This window comes from Pleurodeles waltl, chromosome 7 (assembly GCF_031143425.1).
Source record: "Pleurodeles waltl isolate 20211129_DDA chromosome 7, aPleWal1.hap1.20221129, whole genome shotgun sequence".
Taxonomy (NCBI): domain Eukaryota; kingdom Metazoa; phylum Chordata; class Amphibia; order Caudata; family Salamandridae; genus Pleurodeles; species Pleurodeles waltl.
Genome location: NC_090446.1, coordinates 293,022,884 through 293,047,667, shown reverse-complemented (window position 1 = coordinate 293,047,667; position 24,784 = coordinate 293,022,884). Strand labels below are relative to the sequence as shown.

The window sequence follows — 24,784 nt, the reverse complement described above, 5'->3', positions numbered from 1 at the left end:
GACGGAGCTGGTGGGGAGGAGGGACTGAACACACACCCACTGTGTAAAACGAACAGCCATATACTAAGAATAAAAGCCCCTTACAGAAGAGAAAAGCAGGACATAGTGTAATTCTACAGTACTTTGTGCCGCTCCCAAAGAGAAAAAAGGCAGGACAAAGAGGCAGAACTGACCACAACCAAGCAAGGATTTTTGAATGCCATGGAACCAACAAATGAAATCACTGGAACTCACAGTATAAGTATACTTAAAAAGTATACAACACGTCGAACGCTACGCTTGACCTAAAAGCGGGAGACAGGTAAGCTTTTAATGGTAAATTAAAATAGAAACATGAAAAAGAAGTTATAGACAGCAGCTCACAGGCCACATTCAATACCACTCAAGAGACAGGAAAGGCTTCTTTCACCTTTCTTGGAAGTTTGTAAAGGGAAGATTGTGCACCAGATATATCTGAATAAATGATATGGTTAAAAGAAAAACATGTGAAAACTGGACCACGCACAATTGCTGGAACTGGAATGACAAATCAGTGAAGCTGAGCTCTATAACCTCCTGAGTGCCTGGACCCACACCAACGATGAGGAAATCGCCAAGACCATGAGCACCATCCACTCCGGATCACCCGCCAACCCCTGCCCTCACCATGTCTTCAATAAAGCCAGCCAAATCATCGCCCCCCAGCTCCGTACCATCATCAACAGCTCCTTCGAGACCGCAACCTTCCCGGAGAGCTGGAATCACGCCGAAGCCAGTGCCCTGCTCAAAAAACCCAAGGCTGACCACGAAGACCTCAAGAATTACCGACCCATCTCCCTACTCCCCTTCCCAGAGAAGGTCATCGAGAAGATTGTCAACAGCCAACTATCACGCTTCCTGGAGGACAACAGCCTGCTCGACAACTCCCAATCCGGCTTCCACAAGAACCACAGCACAGAGACCGCTCTCATCACTGCTGCCGACGACATCAGGTTCATGCTCGACAAAGGTGAAACCGTGGCCCTCATCCTCCTTGACCTCTCAGCAGCCTTCGACACCATCTGACACCACACACTTTGCACACGCCTCCACAATGCTGGAATCCACCACAAGGCCCTGGACTGGATCACATCCTCCCTCTCTGGCAGAACTTAGAGAGTCCGCCTCCTCACCGTTCCTGTCAAAAGCCACCAAGACCATCTGCGGAGTACCCCAAGGATACTCTCCCAGCCCCATCCTTTTCAACGTCTACATGGCGCCGCTCACCAACATCGTCCGATCCCACACCCTTAACATCGTCTCCTACGTGGATGACACACAACTGGTCCTCTCACTCACAATGGACCCCGCCACCGCCAAGACCAACCTCCACAACGGACTTCACACTATCGCCAACTGGATGGAGTTAAGCCGCCTCAAACTGAACTCGGATAAGACCGAGATCGTCATCTTTGTCTCCAACAAATCAGCATGGGACTACTCCTGGTGGCCTGCCACTCTAGGAGCCGCTCCAACTCCCGCCACCCATGCAAGCAACCTCGGCTTCATACTGGACACATCGCTCACTATGATCCAGCAAATCAATGCCATCTCATCCTCATGTCTCAACACCCTCCGCATGCTTCGCAAGACCTTCAGATGGATCCCCATTGAAACTAGAAGAACGGTCACCCACGCCCTCGTTAGCAGTAAACAGGACTACGGCAACGCACTCTACGTGGGAACAACGGCCAAGCTCCATAGAAATCTTCAGCGCATTCAGAACGCCTCAGCACGACTCATCCTTAACCTCCCTCACCATGAACACATCTCAGCCCACCTCAGAGACCTCCACTGGCTCCCCGTCAATAAAAGGATCATCTTTAAACACCTGATCCATGCTCACAAGGCTCTCCACGACGCCGGCCCTGCCTACCTTAACGAGCGTCTCAACTTCCACATCCTGACATGCCAGCTCAGCTCCACCCACCTCACCCTCGCCGCCATCCCCCACATCCACCATACCACAACCGGTGGTAGATTCTTCTCCCACCTCGCCGACAAGACCTGGAACTCCCTCCCCGCCAACTTACGTCTGACCCAGGACCTTCTGACCTTCAGGAAGCATCTCAAGACCAGGCTTTTCGAGCAGTAGTGGTGTTCCATATGGTCAGGAATCTTCTAAAGAGTTGGGTGGGCAGTCCAGTGTAGAGAAAGTTGCAGTAGTTAAGGTGGATGGAGACAAGGGCCTATGTGATGTTTTTTCTGGAGTTGGCGGGGATCCATCTGAAGATCTTGCGGAGCATGCAGAGGGTGTAGAAGCATGCAGAGGCAACTGTGTTGATTTGGTGTTTCATTGTCAACTGGCTGTCAAGGATTATGCCGAGGTTGCTCACCTGGGTTGTTGGTGTGGGCAAAGATCTGAGTTCTGCTGGCCACCAGCTGTGGCCCCAGGTGGGGGAGTTGTTACCAAAAATCAGTACTTCTGTTTTGTCGGAGTTAAGCTTGAGACTGCTTTCTCTCATCCATTTGGTTACATCTGTCATGGCCCTTTGAAAGTTGATTTAGGAGTTGGTTAAGTCTTCGGTGCTGCATCTCACTCCCTCTTCTAGGAGGAATCCCTTTACATCCAAGAAAGGTGCTGTGTACTACGGGACCATGGGCACATAATCAGAAAGGCCAAGGACTTTTTTGTTATCCATCTGAAACATACAGTGGATAACAAGTAAGGGTGGGCAGTGAGCTCCGATCCACCAGCGGAGTTAACAGAGTTTGTGGCACTTCGCACTCTGCTTGGAGCACGTAGTTAAGCCAAAAACTCCAGCAGCAGAGCAGAGCTCACCACGTGCACACTGCAGCCCAGTTATGAGCTACACAGCTCAAGCACAGACATTCTGTGCTGTGTGGCCCATAACTGGGCTACAGTGCGCACCTGGTGCCAAGAAGACATCGGCAGCGGCCGGGCGTGGCTGCTGGAGCTGCTGCTGCTGAGGGGCTGCTTCAGCATCAGCTCTGGATCCTGGCCTCCCTCTGGCCTCCTTTCACTGCCCTTTGCCCAGGAGCAGGGGAAAGAGGGAGGCAGAGAGCCAGGCCACTTGCAGTGGGGACCTGCCTGGACCCAGGTAAGTCCTCGTCATTTCTCTTTCTCTTCTGTGTGCACACGGGGGCTGGCACTGGTCATGGACAGGATTTGCATATGAGGGGGGTTCTGTGCTTGGAGAAAGGGAAACTTGCTAAAAGAGCACAACTTTAAATGAACCTGTCTCCCCAGAGTTTCTGGGAAAGGAAGTGGTGTTATGGGGGTATGGTGCTGAGGTGGGCAGGGATAGCTGGAGACAGGGGCAACATCAGGCTGCTGGTGGCGAGCTGGTTTGCTGCTGCTATTGCTGGGCCCTAAAAAAAGGGTTTCTGAGGCTGTGTGTACGTGCAGAGGAAGTGATTGCAAGGCTGGTGAAAGAGAGGATGTGTGCATGGCCCTTTGTAGCAAGTATGCGAAGGAGGGCAGTTGGTGAAGGGTAGTGTGCAGGTGTGGTTGAGAGCAGGAGGCTCAAGGCCAGTGGGTTGTGTCAGCGCAAAAGCTGCCTAAAATGGCAGCTTTTGGTGGCGAACGGGGCTAGCATACACCCTGGCCTAAATGCACCGGATCTCAGAAGCGATATGCAAGCCCGACCCTGCTTAGCACTTTTGCCAAGGTGAGTAGGGCAGACGGCACTCTGCTCTCATGTGGAACTCCAAGGAAAACCATGGTATTTTTTGCCAAAGCCGCAGAATTCTGTGGAGTAGAACTCTGTGAGCTCCGCCCATCCCTAATAACAAAGCTCTTCGGGCTTTTTGGAAATTAGTGCCTCTGTCGTGAAAATGGAGGGGGCCAGCAACCACTGCTATAAGGGTGCATTCGGGTAGGGTAGATGCATCACCAACACCATGTGCCCTCTCACTAGCACATAGAATTTTGATAGTCCTTAAGGTGACACCACCCTTTCCAGCCACTGCTTCAAGTTGGTCATCCTATTGTTACCTTCCACTCCCTCCAGATGGCCACCCATATGCATGTTGTTGCCACCGCAGCATCCTTCAAAAAGTCTTCAAATCTGTACTCAAGGTACCTCATGCTCTTTTTGAGATCAAGTTGGAATCCTTACAGTGAGTTTGTATTGGGGTGTTTTTGGGATATTTGGTTCTCTGCTTCTTTTTTTATATGGTTCATCAGTTTCTCAGTAACGCAATATCCATTATGGTCATGCCTATTTTAGCTTTTAAAGTCTGACCCACGGCAATGAGGGCTTTCAGGACCTTATCAAATCTGGGTTCATTGTCTGGTGGCCTGCAGCATCCCCTCTCTGCACAGTGCCCTGCTTGTCTCAAATGGGGGGCCTGTAGAGTGCTGCTGTGGCCTTGGACCCCCTGTCATGTCTTTAGTAATCTTCAGCCTTTCCATAGCTATAGCGAGTGGTGTCATGCATTTCAGTTCAGAGTGTATTGTGGCCAACAACAGGCAATATTAGTGGGTGCATGGCAAAGGTTAGTGTGCTCACCTCAAAATCAATCACATGTGTTGAGACCCCACATTTGGCTTTGTTTTATAGCAAATGAATGAGTTATAAGAAGCATAGCCCACACACTCTGTGGTAACTTTGCTCTGACTCCGAAAGGGACAGTGATCCATCTCAGCGCCACTTCCCCACTCACTACTGCCTAGCATTCGTCAGGTCTGTCAACATTTCCAGTGGCCTCTTTCACTGTATGCATGCATGAGCCAATCTGTGTAAGTGGTGGGTGGCAAAGGGGGATGTGACAACCTTCTGTTTGTCCTTGATGTCATATTCTAGTCTCATGTACTGAGTATGTTGCTCCAGGCTCAGCTCATTTGGTCATTTGGGCACTGCCCACCCATACTCCCTTTCCTCCAGCCACTGATCAATCCCTTCAGTTGGTGAGTGGATGGCTTCCCTCATGTCTTTGTCCTCTGCCAGCTCATTGCTGCCATCTTAGACTTATGAGTGGACGTACCTCTCAGTACTCTGTACCATTGTCTGGCTGCATTCAGCATCTTGACCTCTCAGCTGCCGACTGGCCCATCAGCATTATTTAGGACCCAACATAACCTCTCCACACAGGTATGGTGGACCCATGTCTTTCATCCCCCTGAAAGGCTAGTAAAGTTCTGCCTGATGCAGTCACATGCCAACCATAAAGGTCGGCAAGGCTGGGAATTAACTAGTCACATGTCAGGTGCAACTTTGACGGACAGGTAGGCTTATGGAGGAGTCGTTTATATGATATATGATAATAATAACTCTAACAGGCCGTAGGTAAGAGACCAAATTGGTCTCACATCCATTTCTCCTCTCACAAACCATATTGCAGGAATAAATCAGTTGCAAGTCAGATGCGTGACTGGAAGGCTGATAGAACTAATGAGGTGCCCATTACATGTCAAGTGCTCCTGTGCAATATCAGAAGGACTAAGACATATACTGGCATAACTTAATTGCACCACTGACAATCCAAAAAGAAAAATGAAAAGCTTTATTTTCATATTTTCAGATAGGCAGTGGTCTGTGGGACAACTGCCTGCTCTGAAATTTTTTTTTCGCTACCATTCACAAAGGGGAAGCGGGCCCTTGGCACCCTTTACCATTTGCAAATGAGTTAACACCAATTTGAATTTGGTGTTAACTGCTATTGATATTGAAACAATCATACATACCGCTGCAATTCGCTATTACAAAAGAGACACCCTTGGCAAGCCCCTTCCTATTAGTGAGCGCAAACCCATTTTGAGATTCGGTAAATAGATTACTGAATAGCAAATTTGGGTTTGTACATAGAGAATGCTTTTTCTTGATTGCAAGAATAATCTACGTACATGTGGCCCAAAATGTAAAACCTTCATTAAAATGACACAAAAAAAAAAAGAGCACAGTCACCAGACAGGCATTCAAAAATAAAATCGTGTTTACATTCAAGCTTCATTGTAGATTAATTACAATCACAGCAACACAAAAAAGCATGAAAAATATAGATACATTTTTTAAACTAATTGATGGACAGAGTTGAAATCAGTGGTTGCCTATTTACGAATAAATAAAAAAGCAGTTAACAAGAGGCAATTCTAACCGTCTCTGAATTATGTAAATGAGCTACTAAAATATAGAACAAAGGGCCACTCCACCCAACAGTGATGGATTACCCTCTCAGCCAATCTGAAGGTCCGTCCTCATTTAGTCAGGCAGACTTTCATTATGTCGACCGCAGAGGCAACTCCATCTTTGCCGCCCACATACACCTCTAAGAGCCCAGAGTCAGAACAAGGGCAATCAGAGGTGTGTCCATTACCCCCATGTAAAACCTGGTAGTAAAGGGTAGTAAAAATTGTAAAATGTCCCCCACACTATGGAAGAATATTCCTGTGGAGCGAAGGTCATTTTTTATTTTTAAAAAGAAAATCCTGCTGTGAGACATTCTTTATGAAAATTAAAAAACAGTGAATGTTGATGGAGCCTTTCTCCGCAAACTTTTCACGTATTTACAGGAGCCACAGTAAATGAAGAGATGTCTACTGAGCCGGTGGCTTCTCAAAATGTGTCTGGTGATACTCCCTCAGGGAGGTAGAGTGCATGATGGAGTAAAGACTCACACCACAAACTCTAAATCAGACCCAAAATTCTGTTAGGGCACGAGTATTAAACAAGCCTGCAGCCTTATCGTAACGGGCACTCTTCTTCGTTTTTTTTGTGCCAGCTGTTGTAAATTAAATTAATTTAATCCTATAGTTCTCAAAGTAAGTACATTATATCAGAAAAGGAAAAAAGCAACCCTTGCTCACAGTTTCTTTTCTGAGGCGTACTGTCTGGAAACCTCGCTCTAACTCTTGAAAATAGCAAGTTATTACTTAACCTTACTGCGGGCACATAACAACAAGCTCTCAGCTATGCAGTGAGGCAAAGAAGCCCAGCATAATATGATCCCCAGAAGTGCACGCCAAAATGATTTAAAATCCAACTACTAGTAAATATACTTTGCTTTCTTAATGATGTCAGAGAAAGCATGCGAGAAAACCTCACACCCACTTCAACCCTCCACTGGGAAAAGACACATATTCATGGGGTGGCTTATTTTCCAGTTCACCCGTTTAATTGTGATAGCATCAAATTTTCGAAATATTGGTTTTATTGCGGTCTTTCTTAGCTGCTAGTGCTCTGCCAATAGATTAAATGAGTGATCGATTCCTGCTTTTCTCTGCTAAGGATTCAGGACCAGCATACCACCTTTTTAATTCTTTCAGGATGCTCTCTGATTTCAATCACAGGTATTGAAAAGAATCGAAATTGCACAAATGTTGTCCGAAGCCGTTGTTTAACGTGAAATATCAGGTAAGTGTGGCTTCTCAAAGATTTCTTACTTTCTAAAAGTAATTTAAAACTTTTTAAATGTACTAAATCTCTCTAAATCTGTTTACAGGCAACATAATCTAGATTTTTTTAGCACTAAATTGTGCACAGTTCCTCAAACGTAATCCCCTCTTTAGATTTCAATTTCTCAAAAATATGTTATAGAAATATGGGTCTGTAAATTTAATTCCATGATATCTTTTCAAATTAACTTTTTTTTGAGGAATTAGCCCCCTTTCTAGGCTGGCAACATTAGTTCATATAATTCCCATCTAATACATATATGTGGTTCACAAGCCCTAATCGAAGCCTTAACTGAGTGAATAAATATGTTTTAGAAAGAGAGAAGTTAAATTCGAAGCAATTTTCAAGCCTTGTGGCCACCATGCTCGTATAAATCTATGCCTATTTTGTGAATATATTAAACATTTATTATACCTAACATAGATTTACTTCTTCGACTGACTAACTTTAGGTAAAGTTTCCTTATCAGAAACCACAGGAAGGCTGATTGTAACTTTTTTTCATTAAAATGGATTTTGGAGCTGGCCTTTCTATCCTGCCCCAATCAACGCACTCAGGGCCAGATTTACTAATCTTTCATGTAATAAGGTGCAGCAAGGCAACTTGCATTGTTGCTTTGCATGCAAGAGAAGAAATGCACCATATCTACTAAGATATGGCGCACATTTGCACTCTCATAGCGCTGGCTCACTTCAGACAGCCTAGCTCCAATGCAGGCACTCTCGCACCACAGTGCTTGAGGGCTGACCTTAGTAGTAATCATGGCAGAGTTTACCATAATTAATCAACTCTAGCTGTCCTGTGGAGCAAGGAATACCTGAGGTTAACATTACATTCTTCCCACCTACTTTAAACGGGAGGAATTACAGATCAGTTTTCACTGCCCATCACCACTTGGGAAACCCTTATTGGCATTGAGGGTCAGTGAAAACTGCTAAATGCTCCCCTCACTATGGCAGAGGACTCTCAGTGAAGGGGACACAGAATTTTTTATTTTCAAAAAGAAAATCCCATATTGGGATTTTCTTTTTGAAAATATAAAAAGGTACCTGTTTGGTAAAGCGCTCCGTCCCACCCTACCAAACAGAAAAAGGCATTGACAGGAACTGCCATAATGGTTATTCCTGCAAATGCATTAGAAATAACCACCAGCTTGGTGGTCATTTATAAATAAATGACAGAGGTAAAGTCCTCCACTTAGCCAAAGGAGATTACCCCACATTAACCAAAATCTAAATCAGGCCCCAAGTCTTTTGTCTAGAGTGAAGCCTAAGAATTTAGTGTGTTTGGGAAGAAAGGTGGAGGAGCCAGGATTTTAGAGGTACATAACCACTCTTCCACTGGTTTTCATGATGCTTTCATAGAGAAGAGAGGAAACTGTGTTTTTTGGGGACTGAACTTAAGGTTGTGAAGTGACTCCAGCAGCGGACTTTTATCATATGGTGTGGAACTGCCCCCCTGTGGACACGGCCTGGCAACGCATTACCAACACCATAGCTGACATTACTGGACATACCCTGAATTTAACACCAGAATCTTGTCTGTTGGGAATACGTTGGCGTAGCAAAGGAGACAAACAGCTTCATAAATTTATTGACCTAGCCTTCACAGTGTTCAAACGCTTGATAACCACGCACTGGAAAGCTCCACATGCTCCGGAATACACCTCTTGGCTGCGCGACCTACTAAAGTGCTCACACGCAGAGGCTCAGACACTGCGCCAGTTGCAGTACAGAGGGCTGATCCAGGGAGGCTCTGAAATATGGGACACCTTTATTGTGGGCATAGAGGCTAAGAGCGACATACATCCGCCATGACCCCTAAGTAGACTACACGACATTGAAACGCTATGCCTTCTTACCTAGCGACTATTCACACATCACCGTAGATAGCTCATGTACTGCATTCACTGCACATTACGTAGGGTCCACACACATTGGATGCATGGGCACTACTTATGTTGTGCTCCTTTTGCAAAAGGAACGCCCACTATTAGGACAGAACCAGCTCCAAAGTATTACCCAGCCCAGCTTGCCTGCTGAACTGTAGTTGTATATATCCGGCAGCCAGGCCGCCCCCGGCCTAGAGACACACACAGTGTACCACCTCCCTATCCAAGACATGGGCAGATCAACCCACCCCACGCATCCTGTAAACCACACAAAGGACATTAATGTGACGTAGTTTAACAGTTTATTGTTATGTGTTATTCCACAGTACAATAATATACGAACTGCACTATATAAGTTTATATATGTGTGTAAACAGTATACCAGAATTAATGGATAAATGTATTAATGCTTTTCATTAAGTTTAATAAACAGATAAAAAATAAAAAAAAACTTAAGGTTGTGAAATGTCAGTAGGTTTAAATGTTGACCAGGTTGGAGACCCATTGGAAGATCTCATCCAGGGAACAAACTCTCAAGTACGGCTGACATATTTTAATTGATGATAGGACATGCTGGAGCCCTTTATGAGTTTACCCAATGGCACCGGGTAGGGTTTAAAAATGGTAAGCACTAACAGTAAACCTTGGGAGATTCCTTTGAGTAGGTTTGCATGAAATGATGAGGAACTCAAAGCCATTTTTTCCTATTGTAGATGTGAATATGGGAGTATTAAGTGAAATAAATGATCAATCTATATCATGAGCTGTAGGATAAGAGAAGAAGTGAGGAAAATAATATAATGAAAACTTTGCAATATATGCTTTTCAACTGGCTGGAAAAAATAGGGAGCTTAATGCCTTTTGTAAAAAAAAGGATGGAGTGATGGAACAGGATAAGATTGTGATGCGAGGTGACACATTTTTTGTCAAGGGGGTTCAGGATAAGTATTTTTAAACTAGGACATGAAGGACATTTAGGTATGTCGTCTACTAAAGCATATCTCAGAGAATATAATTGGAGGCCAAGTATTGATAGACTGGTGTAAAAATGAGTGAGCTAGTGTCCAGAATGTTCCAAGAGTGATAAGTTTGCTAAATGTCTTGTAACTGAATGTTCACACACAGCATATTTGGATGGTCCATGATGAGATTGTTTCTAGATATGTTAGGTCAATTTGGTGTGATGCCATTTAAGGAGGATTTTGCAACACTTCTAAATAAAAATGTATCAAAATGGCTTGAAGTAAGAATGGTGGGAAAAAAGTACGAGAGGCTCTTTTTGGAAGATGTATTGTGTATAGGGGTGTGGAACTATGCCCAAGAAGGTTCCTAATTTCAGTCTCCATTCGAATGGTCAAGTGGAAACTTAACATCTAGCTTTGTGGTGCAGTTCATAGTTGTCCATGGAGAGATTTTGCCAACATGAGCATTCAAACAATCTGAAGACTTTTTGTTCTTCCATATCTTTTGAATACCAAGTTTATTTTTTTATCTCTCTTGACCCTTTTTTGTTTGAGGGGTATATCATCCATGATCAAGGTTAACGTGTTAAAATAAGTCATGGAAGTATTTACATCCTGTTGCTCCAGAAGGAGTCTGATTCATAAAGGTAAACATGCACATTTTCTATTTTTTGGTATTCGTGAACTGCAGGTTTCATTTTATTAATAAAAAATGTATGGCTGCAAGGACATAAAAAATAGATAGGAAAGGCCTATCTTTTTATGTACAGAATCTCTGCAGGTATAATATTGCCATTAGTAAAATTAAACTTGCAGCAGTGAATAAAAAAACGAGTAAACTTACACAATAGTGTATATTTACCTTCTTTTCACAGGCCCAAAAACTTTGGTTAAAATGTCTTTGCAGGGAATATCCAATTCCATGCCCCTGGTGCCACAATGCATGTACTGCAGATCTGTAAAATTATCTATACATAAACCTCATGTTCAACATGCTATTGTTAGAGTAAAATATCCCTTATAAAGTGGTCCTTTTGTACAGGGATCTAATTTGGCACGAAATCTAAATTAAATAAACATGCTTTCCCAAAATCCTTGAGAAAGGAAGAGACACCTAAGGTTTTGAATAAAAGTTCTTATAGCTGCCATAAAGAATAGTATTTGGCATAGATCAGAGTTTGTTTCTAACTCTGATGGACATTATACATCCAATTATAATTAAAAGAGGCTAACGGCAAGCGCATACTGCGGTGCCCAAAACAAAGAAACAAAATGCTACTCACGGGTTAGATTTGCAGGATACTGTGGCCTGATCCGTACTTGGTGTTGCTCCACATTTTAAATCCCCCATAGGTGTCGTTTTTATCTCAAACGGTGCTGAAACTAGAGTTTCTACTTTACAGGGGACCGCTGACCTAGAAGACAATATAAATAATTCACAAACAATTTTATACAAATTTCAGTGAACAAGCTTAAGAAAAACCTGCTTTCGAGAAGAATAACTCCAAAATGGCTATTTTCCATCTACACCTTCATCAATATAACACTCATATACAGCTTACAACAGATCCAACAAGTTTCTCACAGAAACACTTAGAAACTCAATAAATGGCTCTTGATCAACTTAGTCATGCCAGTAATAGTGGTGGAGCAGCCACCTAACCTAGAGTGGCTTATCCATCTCCATGTATAACTTAGTTAGCTTTGTGAATGATCAACATGCAAATGGTGGCAGATTTTCAATGAATGGTGAGTATGTTGTCACTACCACAATGAGAAAAAATCCTAAAGCTTGTTTGGGAGTCCAGATGTTTAGCCACTCACTATGGTCTTTTACAGTTGGAGGTATAATTCCAGTGGTCACAATGCCTAGAGTATATTTCTAAAAATAAATTCTCCTCAAATTGCCCCCCTTTGCAAGTAAAACTACTCTGGTGGGTAAAAATCACTGCCCTTAGAGATCTCTTCAGGTATGGCAGGCTTTTGAATGCCTGTAGAAAGTTCACTGTCAAACCACTTAAATGATGTTAGCTGTCAGTTAGGTCAAAGGCTACGTTTTGTTTGGAAACATTTCTTTATAATTTGTTCTTCTAAAACACAGAAGGCAGGATCTGACATGCATCCAGCAGTCCAGGGACAATACGTTGTAAAAAGACACCATTGGGTGGAGTATACCAAACGTTTTTCTGGCCTTTTTAGATGTTCAGCTGTCATAGGGCCTGATTTATGGTCTGATAGACAGAGCACAGTCCATCAGGGTAGGAGAGGATACTACCTCTGCCACCCAGGTATATTACTGTCCACTAAATTTAGAATGACCATCAGAACCACAGCCATCTCTGTACATGAAAGGAACCGCCATCACAGTGATTCCTGTCAGCATGCGAAAATGTTGGTAGATGCTCGCTGTCTGTTTTGGTAGTCTCTCATCGGGATTTACCAAGGTTTTTTTTATTGACACAAACTCACAAGAAAAACAAAAAACTAATAACACTACAACCAGAGTTTCTCCAGGGTGTTTGGGTCATTATTTTTTTCTTTCCCTGATTGCATACTTTTCTTGTTGGTGACAGACAGGAAAAAATATTACACTAGTCACAATAAATAGGGGGCGGTGTAATATCCTTCCCCTACTCTAGTGAGCCTTCTTAGGATGTTTTCTGGAGGCAGAGCCAACGGGGGCTCCATTGAGACTTAAGGTCTGAACATCTTTAACTGGGGTGGACGTACTGAGGGTTTGGCGTCTAGGGTACTCTATTTTTGTGTTTGTGATGGACTACTCTGTCCACGAAACTCTACAAGCACTTAACTAGGTTCTTATTCAACTTTCAAACATGCAGAGTTTTGTAGGGGACCCCCATCACCTAGAAACATTTTAAAATGAAGAGAAGAAAATAGTACTAGGTGTCTATAATATCTGTTAGTAATTTCTTGTTTTCTTTGCCTTTTGTATTTTTTCCTCTCCCAATAATATTTGATAGGAATGGTTCCAGAGGTTCCTAGGTGTAAATGGAACAGAACTCCTTGGGGTGGAGCGTTGCACAGCCCCACTTTCACTTCAAAGACATTGCCTCTGCTCACAAACATAGAAATTCACACCAGCCTATTGTGACTGCAGACAGCCTGGGACCAGGGCATAGAGGCAGGAAATACCAGACATTTCTGTTGGGGAAAACTCCAGAACTTGCTTTAACTTCAAAGCTAGCACCAGGTATAAAACTAGGATTCTCAGACCCACTTTTCAGTTCCCTTTTGGAATGGAGCAAGGGCTCTCAGAGGTCAAACCTGCTTACTGCGGGCTGCTGTGTACTTTGGAGGACTGTCCTACAGCATCAAGAAGGCTGTTCCCGTGCCCTCAAAGAACTGCCCTCCTGCTTGAGACCTCCTTTTCTTCTTGAGCCCAAGACTTCCAGAGTGACTGGAAAAGTCCCAACCATCCTGAATTCGCATCTCAACACTGTCTGAGTCTATTTTTCACTTTAAATTTCAAACAATTCATGACTCCAGTTCAACTGATTGTATTTTTGTTATTTGGGGTTTCAAATAATTTATTAACATTTACTCTATTCTTTCTAATTAGAGTGGTTTTTTTTCTTGTGTTGTGTTTTTTCTTCATTACAATTTAAGTGCTGCATACATATTTTACAAATTACCTCTAAGTTAAGCTGTACTGCGTTTGTGCCAAGCTACTAGGTGGTTAAGCAGAGGTTAATTCAGTGACATTTTGTGCTTCACCGTGACAAGGGCACCCCTTAACAAATAACCTAATTTCTCACAGGAAACATGCCTGCAACCCTAGTGATTTGGTTAGTATCTAATGCTTACTTGGTAGATTCATCAGTCTATTTACTGCTTTTGATTTTCACAGATAAAAACGTTATCTCGAAGAACAAACAATTTACCAAAAACCTTCTAAATAAAAAGAAAAAAAATAATTGTGTACACGCAAATAAATCACAGGAAAATGCTGAGTGCTTGGGAATCCTTTGCAAAATGAGATAAAGGATCTGACCTACTCCCAATACAGCAAGGTCACATGAAAACACTCTGAAAGGAAGTCACATCAACTGAGTTTGTGGCTACAGTAAGGCAGTTGTAGGTGGCGGCCTAGAGTGCCACCTGAGAGGTATTAGCCAGACAAGATTTCACATATTGTCCCATTGTTAGATGAGGGGGGGGACAGAATGTCACTTTGCCTAGTGTGCTGTAAATATTTGCACCAGCCCTAGAAGAAAACCGTTATTTTGTGGATTCTGTAAACAAACAAGCACATCATTACAGTGACAGAAGGAAGCAGAATGGATGTAGGATATTGACTAATACTCAGGGCTGTGCTTGCAAATGGAGTATATGATCAGAACGAGCAGCCCTTCGAATAGGCAACATTGCATTAGACTAATGGATAATAGGACTTTGGCAGAGAGAGATGACAAGACCGATATACCAGTCTGAGGGACTTTTCTATATGGCAGCTATAATTTGTGGAGCAGATCCAATGCATTGGGCCCAGAGATGTGAGAGTTCCACTGCTCACCTGTAATGGCAGTCTTTTACTAACCAATAAGGGCTGGAGACATTTTCTGTCATGTATTAGGACACATGACAACCTTACTACATTACTGGGTTTCTGAATCAAAGCCCACCGTGTTCCTGTTCCATCATATAATAGTCAAAAGTCAATCATGCCAGGTATTCTGGTTCCACACCTAGGCCCATATTTAAAAGAAAATGATGGAGCAGTACGCGGTGTAGGAGGCTGGCCTGGCTTATAGTGGGTACCTTGTGGTACTTACACATTGTGCCAGGTCCAGTTATCCCTTATTAGTAGATTAGAGGTGTTCTAGCAGCTTAGGCTGATAGAGGTAGCTATAGCAGAGCAGCTGAGGCTGAGCTAGGAGACATGCAAAGCTCCTACTATACCACTTATATCACTTAGCACTATATCATAAGAAAACACAATACTCAGAGTTACTAAAAATAAAGGTACTTTATTTTAGTGACAATATGCCAAAAGTATCTCAGAGGATATACTCCCTTAGGAGGTAAGAAATATACACAAAATATACACACAAACCAAAATCAGGTAAGTAAACCGTTAGAAAAGTAGTGCAAACACTATAGAACACAATAGAATGCAATAGGAGACAACAGGCCTAGGGGCAACACAAACCATATATTCCAAAAGTGGAACGCGAACCACGAATGGACCCCAGGCCTAGTGTAGTGTGTAGAGTGTCACTGACAGTGTAAGAAAACACTAAGGTTGTCAAAGATGCCCCACCCTAAGACCCTGAAAAGTAGGAGTTAAGTTACCCTACTACCCCCAGAAAGACAGTAAAGTCGAGATAGGGGATTCTGCAAGGACAACAACTGACTGCAAAGCACTGAAGATGGATTCCTGGACCTGAGGACCTGTAAAGGAAGGGGACCAAGTCCAAGAGCCACACAAGTGTCCGGGGGGGCAGGAGCCCACTAAACCCCAGATCAAGGTGCAAAAGTGCTGCCTCTTGGTGGAAGAAGCCAAAGATTCTGCAACAACGGAAGGTGCCAGGATCTTCTCCTTTGGTCAGAAGATGTCCCACGGCGTGCTGGAGGATGCAGAGTTGTTTCCACACAGAAAGACCTCAAACAAGCCTTGCTAGCTGCAAGGGTCACAGTTGAAGGTTTTGGATGCTGCAAGGGCCCAGGAAGGACCAGGAGGTCGCCCCTTGGAGGAGGAGACAGACGGGGCAGTCAGCAACACAGAGAGCCCACACAAAAGCAGGCAGCACCCGCAGAAGCACCTGAACAGGCATTCAGAAGATCTGAGGACAATGGTCGACTCAGCACAATAAAAGAGGGTCCCACGGCGTCGGAGTCCAACTCAGCGAGTTGGGCAATGCAGGACGGAGTGCTGGGGACCTGGGCTGGGCTGTGCACAAAGGAAGTCTTGCAGAAGTGCACAGAAGCCAGAGCAGCTGCAGTTCATGTAGTACACAGGATTACTGTCTGGCGTGGGAAGGCAAGGACTTACCTCCACCAAATTTGGACAGAAGGGCCACTGGACTGTCAGAGACACTTGGACCTCACTTCTGTGTTCCAGGGACCACGCTTGTGAGGATGAGAGGGGACCCAAGGGACTGGTGATGCAGAAGTTTGGTGCCTGCGTTGGCAGAGGGAAGATTCCATCAACCCACGGGAGAATTCTTCTTGGCTTCCAGTGCAGGGTGAAGGCAGACAGCCCTCAGAGCATGCACCACCAGGAAACAGTCAAGAAAGCCGGCAGGATGAGATGCTACAATGTTGCAGGTAGTCTTCTTGCTACTTTGTTGCGGTTTTGCAGGCGTCCTGGAGCAGTCAGCGGTCGATCCTTGGCAGAAGTCGAAGAGGGAAGTGCAGAGGAACTCTGGTGAGCTCTTGCATTCGTTATCTGGTGAGATACCCACATGAGAGACCCTAAATAGCCCTCAGAGGAGGATTGGCTACAGAGAAAGGTAAGCACCTATCAGGAGGGGTCTCTGACGTCACCTGCTGGCACTGGCCACTCAGAGCTGTCCATTGTGCCCTCACACCTCTGCATCAAAAATGCCAGAGGTCTGGGACACACTGAAGGAGCTCTACGCACCTCCCATCGGAGGTGCTGGTCAAGGGAGTGGTCACTCCCCTTTCCTTTCTCCAGTTTCGCGCCAGAGCAGGGCTGGGGGGATCCCTGAACCGGTGTAGACTGGCTTATGCAAGGAGGGCACCATTTGTGCCCTTCAAAGCATTTCCAGAGGCCACTACAGGCTACTCCTCCCAGGCCCTTCACACCTATTTCCAAAGGGAGAGGGTGTAACACCCTCTCTCAGAGGAAATCCTTTGTTCTGCCTTCCTGGGACCAGGCTGTCCAGGCCCCAGGGGGGCAGAAACCTGTCTGAGGGTTGGCAGCAGCGGTAGCTGCAGAGAAAACCCCGGGAAGTTAGTTTGGCAGTACCCAGGCTCTCTGCTGGAGACCCGGGGATGCATGGAATTGTCACCCCAATACCAGAATGGTATTGGGGTGACAATTCCATGATCCTAGACATGTTACATGGCCATGTTTGGAGTTACCATGGTGACGCTACATATAGGTATTGATCTATATGTAGTGCACGCGTGTAATGGTGTCCCCGCACTCACAAAGTCTGGGGAATTTGCCCCGAACAATGTGGGGGCAACACGTGCCAAGGTGCCCACACACTAAGTAACTTTGCACCTAACCTTCACTAAGTGAGGGTTAGACATATAGGTGACTTATAAGTTACTTAAGTTCAGTGTAAAATGGCTGTGAAATAACGTGGACGTTATTTCACTCAGGCTGCAGTGGCAGTCCTGTGTAAGAATTGTCTGAGCTCCCAATGGGTGGCAAAAGAAATGCTGAAGCCCCTAGGGACATCCTGGAACCCCAATACCCTGGGTACCTAGGTACCATATACTACAGAATTATAAGGGTGTTCCAGTGTGCCAATCAGAATTGGTAAAATTAGTCACTAGCCTGCAGTGACAATTTTAAAAGCAGATAAGGCATAAACACTGAGGTTCTGATTAGCAGAGCCTCAGTGATACAGTTAGGCACCACACAGGGAACACATACAGGGCATACTTTATGAGCACTGGGGTCCTGGCTAGCAGGATCCCAGTGACATAGGCAAAAACAAACATACATACAGTAAAAATGGGGGTAACATGCCAGGCAAGATGGTACTTTCCTACACGCGGCACCAAAATTGGCAGCGCTGCGCTCTGTCATTTTCACAAGACAGGTATGCGCCTTATTTAATTGAATACAGCGCACCCCTGTGTTGTCCCCTGCACTGGTGCTAAATTGAACTGCCTAGTGCCAACATCCTTGCACCATTGTGCAAAGAAATCTGCGTACAGAGGTTTGATTGTTTGTTTGTGGGAAGGTGTCCCTTCCTCTACATACACAATCACTAATGGAGATTTGGCACTTCTATGTGTGCTGCAGAATGTACCACAAACAGAAGTGCCAAAGCGTCATTTTGGAATGATTATTTCTGTGCAGGAATGGACACCTTCCCGCACATAAACAATCATGTCTGGCATTTTTCTCTTTCTAATCATGCTGCAGAATGCAGCACACAGAGAAAAAAGCAAAAAACGCAGAGGAATAAAAGTATTCCTCCTCACGCTGCCTCAGGTTTATGAAATCCCATAAATCTTGTAAATCTGAGACAGCGTCAAAATGCAATGGGTGTTGCGGTGGCACTCCCACAGCAACACCCATTGCACACCCCTTCCATGCAAAGGGCTGCATGTGAAGGGGCCGTATTTACAAGGTGGCGTTAATCCACAAAAAGTGGCTCAATGCCACCTTGTAAATTAGGTGCAAGGCATAGCACCACCTGAGCGTCCCTAAAAGTGATGCTCCGGTGGCACAAGGAGCTCTTTAATGTGCCCTCTAGTCTCTTTCACTTCACTGAACTTCTCAATCTATAGGCCCATGTACACAGACCAGTACAAAGAACCACTAGAAACAGGGCTGACTTTAAAGTGGTGCGACTGGTGCAGCTGCACTCGGCACTTACCAATATGGGGGGGAGGGGACTATGACTTTAAGAGGGCACTATGTTTAGCACTAACTTACGATTTAAAAGAAGCTGCTGCAGATTTCCCTGTGCATTCAGCTTTTAGGCAGCAATAAAAATGTCAAGATAATTCTTGTGATTAATGTTCCTGCTAGAGAGAGAGGTCGGAGTTTTGTATAGGGGCAGGTTCGACTCACCATAAAACAGCCTCAAAAACAAACTATAGTACAACCTATTAGATTAATGACACTGGTCATCATATGAGCACTGTGAAGTAAATTCTTTATCAATATACTTATATTAGGCATGCCAGAGAACGTGATTTGACACCTTTATTCAACAAAGTATGATTCGTGCAAGAAAGCAGATTAATTCAATTGAGTAATTATTAGGTGACAACACACTAGCTCAGCACAGCAGACACATTTTTCATACATAGTGTGAAATGATGAATGACAAATACATGAAACTTTGACATTTGCGCATAGGTTTGGAAGGAAAGAGTGGTTGAGCAACATCACATTGCACTATTGTTTTCCAGGGTAGTTGTAGTAGTTTGTTTACACCATTGACAATACTTGCTAAAAAGCGAGATAAACATATCTCCTGTAAAGATAACAGTGAAAATAAACACACATTTATTTACAATATGTACACACACACACATATGTGTAAAATATGAAGAGGATAAAAACACTTCCCTGCACTATGCCTTTGTATGTAAATAGATGGAGTTTGGAACATATTTACAACAACATACATTTAGATAAAGCAAGGGACTCCTTGGGTCCTAAACTGGGACTAATCTTGGGAGGACCCAAGGAGTAACAGCCATACTATAATAAAGGTCATTGGAATTATGCAATGGATGAGGACCAAATTATGTAACAAGGTTGACTAAATTATGCAGTTTAATGCGGGGTAGTATTACTTTCTCAATTTTTAATTTTTTACATGTGTTAACACTGTCCGGGATAAGGTTTAGGCCCATATTTATACTTTTTGACGCTAAACTGCGCTAACGCAGTTTAGCGTCAAAAATTTTTGCGCCGTCTAACGCCATTCTGAAGCGCCATGCGGGCGCCGTATTTATGGAATGGCGTTAGCCGGCGCAAGCAGACCGGCGCTGCCTGGTTTGCGTGGAAAAAAACCACGTACACCAGACAGCGCCGGCGTAGGGGGAAAATGGCGTATGGGCGTCTTAAAATGGGGCAAGTCAGGTTACGTCGAAAAAATCGTCGTAACTCGACTTGCGCCATTATTTTTTCGATGCCCATCCCCCATCAACATGACTCCTATCATTGTAAAGATAGGAGTCATGCCCCCTTGCCCAATGGCCATGCCCAGGGGACTTATGTCCCCTGGGCATGGTCATTGGGCATAGTGGCATGTAGGGGGGCACAAATAAGGCCCCCCTATGCCACAAATTTTTTTTGAAAAATAACAAAAAATATACTTACCTGAACTTACCTGTACTTCACTGGGATGGGCCCCTCCATCCTTGGGTGTCCTCCTGGGGTGGGCAGGGGTGGCAGGGGGGGTCCCTGGGGGCAGGGGAGGGCACTGTGGGCTCATTTTGAGCCCACTTGTCCCTTAACGCCATCCCTGACCCAGGCGTTAAAAAGCGGCGCAAATGCGCCGTTTTTGGCCACGCCCACTCCCGGGCGTCATTTTTGCCCGGGAGTATAAATACCACGTAAAGGCCTGGGAGTCATTTTTTAAGACGGGAACGCCTCCCTTGCATCTCATTAACGCAAGGAAGGTGTTCACGCTAAAAAATGACGCTCACTCCGGGCACTTTGGCGCCCGAAGCGTCTAACGCCATAGTATAAATATGGCGTTAGTTGGCGTTAGTTTAGCGTCGAATTTGCGTCGAAAAAAACGACGCAAATTCGGCGCAACCAGATTATAAATACGGCCCTTAATCTCATAAGTATCAGTTTAAAATGCAATAAGCAATTGAAAGTTGACCAGTAAACTTTTGTGAATGGACTTTCACTATGCAGCAACATGCGACTGTTTTTTCAGTAACTTTTGATTCGTCTAGGATGGCTTTATGTTGAAATCTGCACATTATGAAGCAGATGATGGCTTATGTGACAAATCCATAAGTATGCATAACATGCATTTGAAGCATCATCTATTTATAGCGGCCATGACTTTGATCTATTTCTATCTATTTATGGAGCAAAAGGAGTTAATTTGCTGGGAAAGAATAAATGCGCAGTTACTGGTGCCCTAAAGTGGAGTATCTCTTTTTTACGTTTCTTCCAGTTATATTAGCGAGCTCTGCCTTCTTCGCGCACCTCAGGAGATTGAGTGTAGGCAGGCCAGTAGGAGCACACGTTTCTGGTGCTGCCATGGAATTGTTGTCTTGAATTTTCCTTAAACAATATGAACATGCACTGCTCCTTTCCATTCTGTATCTGTATTATTAGTGAATCTTGCAAAGTCTTATTAGTAAAGAAGAGTGAAAACGTTGCCATTATTGGTGTTTTGGCTTAAATTTGCCATAAGCACGACCACTGGATTCATCCGATTCTGCAGCTGCAGCATATTCCGCTTAGTCATGGATTTGCCACATTTGTCATATAAGTCAATATCTGCTGCACAATGAGCAGATTTAAACAAAACAAAATGTGGCTTCTAGCACAAACAGATCGAAATTTACTAAAAATGCGGCAATGTGCTGCTGCATTGTGGAAGGCCCTTTGCAAACGTTAACTGGTCACCTTTCAGTTGTCTATTGCAGTATTTTCATATGAACGTGGTAATAACCAGGTGTAAACTTTTCCAAGATAGCGTTAACGTGTAAAAATTAAAACATAAATGAAGTGATCCTATCACATTAGGCAGAGTAGTTCGATTTCTTTGCCATGTAATTTAGTCAATCTGGCTACATAATTTGATTTTACCCAGTCACATAATTCCAGTGGCCCAGGCCATGAGTTAGGAATGGTACCAAAGCAGAATGAAAATAGAACAAACCACTACTAAGATATGCATCCTGATTATTTTCACTTCTTTCCCTTCCTATGGCAAAATCCTTCACACTGTCTCTGTCATAAAACTGCTTTCTTAATTACTGTGTGATGGGAGCTTGCGGTCTCCATATAGGGGCAACCCTACTGTCTTTAAGTGCACAGTAAGATCAGCCATCCTTTCTGACCTCACCCGTGTCCTCAGGCCCTTAAAATAGCCCAGGATATAAGCTTTATATGTGAAAGTTCCACAATTACAATTCAATTGCAAATCTGCAGGCCAGTGTAATTCTTTTCATTAAGAAAAAGACTAGAAGATAGTTTTCTGCTCCAGAATGAACTTGACGTCTCTAGAACCAGGCCTGGTGGAAGTGAGGGATTCAAAGGAGGAGTATAGACGTTTTCATTTTCATTTTCTCGCACACTGTTGCCCTCTTGTGGCACTCTGTAGCGCCGGTCACGCTGCTAAGGCAGCTGCCTACGGCCACAATGTAATGCTGACCCTGCAGGCGAAGCGAGGTCATCTTCGTGACATTAAATCAGTCACTCCCATAATGACAAATGGGTCGCATCTGTTGTTTCAACAGTGCTGAATATGATGATTTCTAGAGGCTCTAGTGTTTATGACCATGCAAAACAGTAGAGGAGCAAAGAAAGGAAGAAAAACACAGGACATGTGGGACAGGAAAAGAAGCACAAAAATGCAAAAACAGTAAAAAGTAAACAAAACAGTAAAACAAAGTTCTGCTTATAACTGATTAAAAGAGAAATGCCTCAGTGGTTAACTTTCAGTCCAGCCTACAAGCTCTCTGTGTAATTTGTAGGTCAAAGATTCAAATTTTATTACAAGACTGGAGGCTCATATTATGCCTTCTTTTCTTACTTTATTCATACAGCAGCCAAGAACTACAAATCCCAGAAAACCCTGGGAAAGAACTAAAAAAATGACATCACAATGGAGGTAACCGATCCCACGCCGAGTGTAAGTACAACTATCTTAACTGCGAGCAACAAGTCTTCTTTTCTTGCTGCTCGCAGTCAAGATAAGTACTCTGCTCGCTTATTTTACGTCATTTATAAGTCACAATGTTTTTAAGGCCTAGTATATTGTATTGTATATATTAATTGTTTTACTTGCCTTTAGGCTTTTGTATGCCTCGCGCGTCTCTTCCTTAGCGCAGGCTCTGTTCTTGGGCCCGAGGCGTTCTATTTTTAGCAGTTAGGTTCTAACGGCTCTTCGAAGCCTTTCAGCTCTGAGGGAAGCCTTTCAGCTTTGCCCTCGTTCCTCGAGCGGCTTCCTTTCTGGTTGGCAGGGATTCCCGTTCCCTTTACAGCTGCCATCTGTCTGCAGGCTTCCAGGGGCTCTGCCCTGACACACGCCCTCCAGCCCCAGTCAAGTTAACCCCTGCTTGTCTGGTTTTCCTCTCCACACAAGGAGAAGGTACTCGCGCTTTGCATCGCGTTATGCGCCTCTATACTGCGATATTATTTTAAAAGCTACCTTTATAACTATTTGTGTTCTTTTTTAGTTGTTTAGTGCCCTGATTTTATAGGACTTATTGTAACCCCCTTACCTGCACTCTAATCGGTTCTCCCACCGCTGTTTGGCGGGTCCGGTCTCTGGGGTATTGATTTTGGGCGCCATCTTGAAGTGGTGGTCACTTTGGGCGCCATCTTGGAGTGGTGGTCACTTTGGGCGCCATCTTGGAGTGGTGGTCACTTTGGGCGCCATCTTGGAGTGGTGATCACTCTGGGTGGGGTTGCTGACGAGCGGTCTAGCGCTCCGGCTGAGTGGAGGGACGCCTATTTAAAGCTCCCCCCAACGCGCAGCGGATACGCGCAGCGGGCGTGCCTTCGCTGTGCCAGAGTCGTGCCAGAGTCGTGCCAGAGTCGTGCCCGTCTGCGCCCGTCCGCGCTAAGGAAGCGTGGCTCGTGGCAGAACTCTGGACCTGGTAATCATGACTGTTCGTTTGAGAACCTATAGTAGGTCCGATTTACTGGCCCTTCGGGGTCAATGTACACATTGCGAGTGTTCGCCTGTAGGCCCGTTGTGTGGCCCATATCACTGTAGGTGCGGTGTATGGTCATTGGAACCCCCCTCCCTTATACGCTCCTTAGGGCCTGCTGTAAAGAGGATAGGACAACGGGACTTGAGTATCTGGAGCTTAAACGTCAGATCTGTGGTAAAGCACTATCAGGAGATTTACGACCTTCTTGCTGATGGTTCGCCGGATGTGCTTTTTCTGACGGAAACGTGGCTCCAGGACTCTGACTCCTCGATAACTAACTTAGCTTTTCCCCCAGAATATGCTATTTTTACTTTAAATCGTACGACTAGAGGTGGAGGTATTGCGATGGTCACCAAACGGTGTTATCCCTGTCAGTGGAAAGCCGCTGAACTTTTGGGGTGTGAGGGTGCCCTATTTAAAATAGCGTTTAGTCATCAGTTTACCTTCTCTGGGTTATTAATTTACCGGCCTCCGGGCTGTGATTCTGTTTTTAGGGCTACTCTTCCTGAGTATATTAGCATAGAGGCACTAGGATGCGCAAATTTTAATGTTGTGGGAGATCTTAATCTCCATTTGGACTGTCCTTCCTTACCTACTATTAGGAGCTTTTTGGCGGATCTTGAGGCTTTACAGCTCTCGCAGATGATTACCTTCCCCACACATAAAGGTGGTCATATTCTTGACCCGTTCTTCACAAATTTAGAAGGTCTCAGAGTTCTTGGTTCCTCTCAGTTGGTCTGGACAGACCACATGCTGGTGAAAATGGCATGCTCTCTGTCTGACTCTCCTTTTGTATCTCAGGATAGATTTGTTCTTAAACGACACTGGAACAAATTAAGTCTGGAGGATTTTTATCATCAGCTCGAGAAGGCTCCTTTAGGTCCGCTCACTGAGGTCGATTGTGGATACGACTCCTTCTGTGAGTGGATTTCTGGTGCCCTCGATTCTCTGATTCCTATGTGTTGGTCTAAGTGTCACCGGAAGGAGCCGAGCCCTTGGTATGACACTTCCTTGGCATC

The 24,784-nt window shown here is 44.5% G+C and overlaps 1 protein-coding gene across 1 annotated transcript in view; it reads right to left on the bottom strand.

The window, feature by feature from the left end:
• The window catches only part of LOC138247247 (uncharacterized), a 295,171-nt gene that overhangs the window by 215,394 nt on the left and 54,993 nt on the right, over nt 1-24,784 (bottom strand). The window contains exon 5 of the mRNA XM_069201977.1: nt 11,513-11,644. Within this exon, the coding sequence (XP_069058078.1) occupies nt 11,513-11,644 (132 nt within the window). The remainder of the gene's footprint in view (nt 1-11,512; nt 11,645-24,784) is intronic.